Here is a 3,485-nt window from a genome sequence, read left to right on the forward strand (position 1 = left end):
TTGTTTGTGTCAAATTATGGAGTACATACTCTAATCCTAGTTTTATTTTTAAAAATTTAGGCCTCTACTTTTTGGCTTTAAAAATTTAGGTTCAATTGTTACTACTATTTAAATTTTTCTATTAAATTCATTTGGTATGATGTTTTAAATTTTTTTAAAAGTCACTTGGTAGTCATATAACAATAAAATAACATTAAAAATGTTTATATAGATTTTTCTTAAAGACATTCATTTAAACTCCTCATGGTGAAATATATATATATATATTGGAATAGTGTACCTCAAAACAACTAACATCACCATTTTGATTGAAATAGTATAAGGGTTAAAACTGAAATTTGATCATTGTCTTATAATATAAAATAAAAGCACAAGAAGCAAGACAAACTTAAAAATAAATAAAAAGCCACGTATTCATCTTTGAGACTCTTAGGTCATTAAAATTATATATATCACGTAATATTTTAATAAAAAATTAATGATATTAACTATTTAGATTAATTAATAACATTATAAAATTACAAGAAAAAATTACATTAAAAATTAAAGTGTAGTAATTAAATATCAAATTTAAGCTTAATAGAGCGGGAAAAACAAAATTTAACCATTTTAGACAAAAATGGATGAAAAACCAGAAAAGAAGAAAAATGATTTAGACATTCCTATTATGTAGATGAAATTAGTGTTCAAATTTATAAATTATGATCATCTACTTCATTGATATATTTGATTGTACACCAAATATTAAATTATTAATTTAAAAATAAGAAAAGAATTGAAGTAAAAAACTTAATTGAAGATGAAAACATCTCAACCATTTCATGGTTCAACCTCTGATAATTCACATAAATGTACTTGCCAACCACTGCATGTCTTTTGTCAACCTGCTTGCTGTGCATGGGACTGAGCCTAAATTAAACATTGGTTTTAGCAATAAAATTTAAATGACTAACCTACCCTTGAAACCGTCACGTGTTTTTGTCGGTATTAGGTGGATAAATTAGAAGCCAAACATTGATGTAATAAACTCTGGCCCACCATTCCTAGTCTTGTCTTCTTCCCTATTGCCCCCCATTTAAATTAGCAGCCTCTCAATACAAAAGCTTCCTATCATATCATGTTCTTCTTCTCCTCTCAAAAGCTTTCTGTATTTCCAGCCAAAACTTCTCATTTTCATCACTGAATTATACGTATACATATACATATATAGAGATTTGAAGGTTCATCAATGGAGAGCACGGACTCTTCGATTGGCTCGCAGCAGCCTAACCTACCACCAGGGTTCAGGTTCCACCCTACAGATGAGGAACTAGTGGTTCACTATCTCAAGAAAAAGGCTAGCTCAGCTCCTTTGCCTGTTGCGATCATTGCTGAGGTTGATTTATACAAGTTTGATCCATGGGAGTTACCAGGTAAAAACCCAATCTTTGTATGCAAAAATTTGTTCAAAATATAATTATGATGTTTGAATTTGAGTGATTTTGAGGGTTTTGCAGCAAAGGCGACATTTGGTGAGCAAGAATGGTATTTTTTTAGTCCCAGAGACCGAAAGTATCCGAACGGAGTTCGGCCAAACAGGGCGGCGACTTCGGGTTATTGGAAAGCTACCGGAACCGATAAGCCGGTATTAACATCCGGTGGGACTCAAAAGGTTGGTGTGAAGAAAGCACTGGTTTTCTATGGAGGGAAGCCACCTAAAGGGATTAAAACTAGTTGGATTATGCACGAATATAGGCTCGCTGATAATAAGAATAACAACAAGCCTCCTGGATATGACTTTAGCAACAAGAAAAACTCATTAAGGGTAATCTTAGTAATCACTTTCTTTTTGGTTTTTTCCAAGCTATTTGTTTGCTAAATGAGATTTTTTCTTTTTTATAGCTTGATGATTGGGTGCTATGTCGAATCTACAAGAAAAACAACACACATAGACCTTTGGATCAGGATAAAGATGACTCCATAGATGACATGCTTGGTTCAATACAACCTTCAATATCAATTGGTAACCAACATAATAACCCCAAGTTTCAATTTGCATCAAAGGGTACTGCTACAAGTTTTGGCACACTGCTTGAAAACCATGAACATAGCTTGTTTGATGGAATGATGGGGAATAATAGTGATGAAGGGATCAACAATGGTTCAATGTCTCAATCTATGGTTAATCCACTCAAAAGGAATCTCCCATCACTGTTTTGGACCGATGAAACCTCAATAGAGCCACAAGCAAACAAGAAATTTCATGGGGATAGCAATGATGGAAGCATGGAAAAGATGGATGGGAATGGTTCTGTTACCACTCTGCTTAGCCAGCTACCAGAAAGTCCTTCATTACAACAACAACAAGAAACAATGATGGGGTCAATGGGAGATGGGATTTATAGGCCTCCATTTCAACTTCCAGGACTCCATTGGTACTCTTAATTCAAATCCAGGTAGTGGGTATTCCATAGTTATTCCATCTATATATCTAAATTTATACCCTTAAAATAAGTTGTTCAAAATCAAAATTTTCATATAGTAGCTTGAAACCTAGTGCTAATAAGTTGCCAAATAGTGATGACGCATTTTGGATTGGGGGTAAAGATTGAGATTTTGAGTATTAGGGAAGAGATAGAAAACGCTTCATTAGGTGAACCAGGCTTCAATTTCATCTCTTGAAGGGCCACAGATATAGGTGAACTCTAATTTATAAAATACATATATTGTATACATATAGTTTTTGTATGTTACGTAGGGGTGCTTTCTAGGATACAACATATTGAAATCTTGTATAGAAGTCTTTGTTGTAGAACTTTATTAGAACGTTGATGATGCACATTTTTAAGAATATATATTGGTTAAGGCTTGTATGTATGAAACTCTGTTTAATCTTTTATCATCTTTGCATTTGAATTTGAAGATATAGCTCTTTTTTATGGTTAATCTCGATAAACCCTAGAGGGTAAAAGATTTTACATTTCATTTTGTCTCCATTAGCTAGGTTTAGGATTCAAACTTTTTCAACCCTATATATAGAGGCTAGTGTGCTTTCTTGATGCTATCTTTCAAAAGGTATAAAGGAGGGGATATTAATTTAAAATTCATATTTTGAAGAGGATATAATTCTAGCACATGCGTAATCTGAGCCAATATCAACTTCACAAGCTTTTACTATTTTTAAAATAATAATATTGACTAATACAATTTAATATTAATTTTTAATTCAATTTTTTTGTTTGTTTTGAATCTCAACAAAATAATATATATTATTCTTTATGGAAAACAAAATTATAATCTTTAATAATACTAGGTATGAACACCCAATAATTGATTGATAAGAGCTTATCTATATGGGGCCATATTACTATTTTTAATTTTTTATTTCCATCATGTCATATATCAAAACCTAATTTATATTGTTATGAACATGCTATTAAAAAATCGTAAAAGGTTTCACAACAAAGTGAAAAGGGAGTTACATATAAGTAATGATATTTTACGTA

The 3,485-nt window shown here is 31.7% G+C and overlaps 1 protein-coding gene across 1 annotated transcript; it reads left to right on the forward strand.

Moving 5' to 3' along the window:
• The first annotated feature begins 1,105 nt into the window (after window positions 1-1,105).
• On the forward strand, window positions 1,106-2,925 carry LOC105768355 (NAC transcription factor 56). The gene is made up of 3 exons (XM_012588246.2): window positions 1,106-1,412; window positions 1,497-1,804; window positions 1,882-2,925. The coding sequence occupies exons 1-3, from the start codon at window positions 1,229-1,231 to the stop codon at window positions 2,422-2,424; spliced, it is 1,035 nt and encodes a 344-aa protein (XP_012443700.1). The 5' UTR covers window positions 1,106-1,228; the 3' UTR covers window positions 2,425-2,925.
• Window positions 2,926-3,485: the final 560 nt, after the last annotated feature.

Source organism: Gossypium raimondii, chromosome 5 (genome assembly GCF_025698545.1).
Source record: "Gossypium raimondii isolate GPD5lz chromosome 5, ASM2569854v1, whole genome shotgun sequence".
Classification (NCBI taxonomy): domain Eukaryota; kingdom Viridiplantae; phylum Streptophyta; class Magnoliopsida; order Malvales; family Malvaceae; genus Gossypium; species Gossypium raimondii.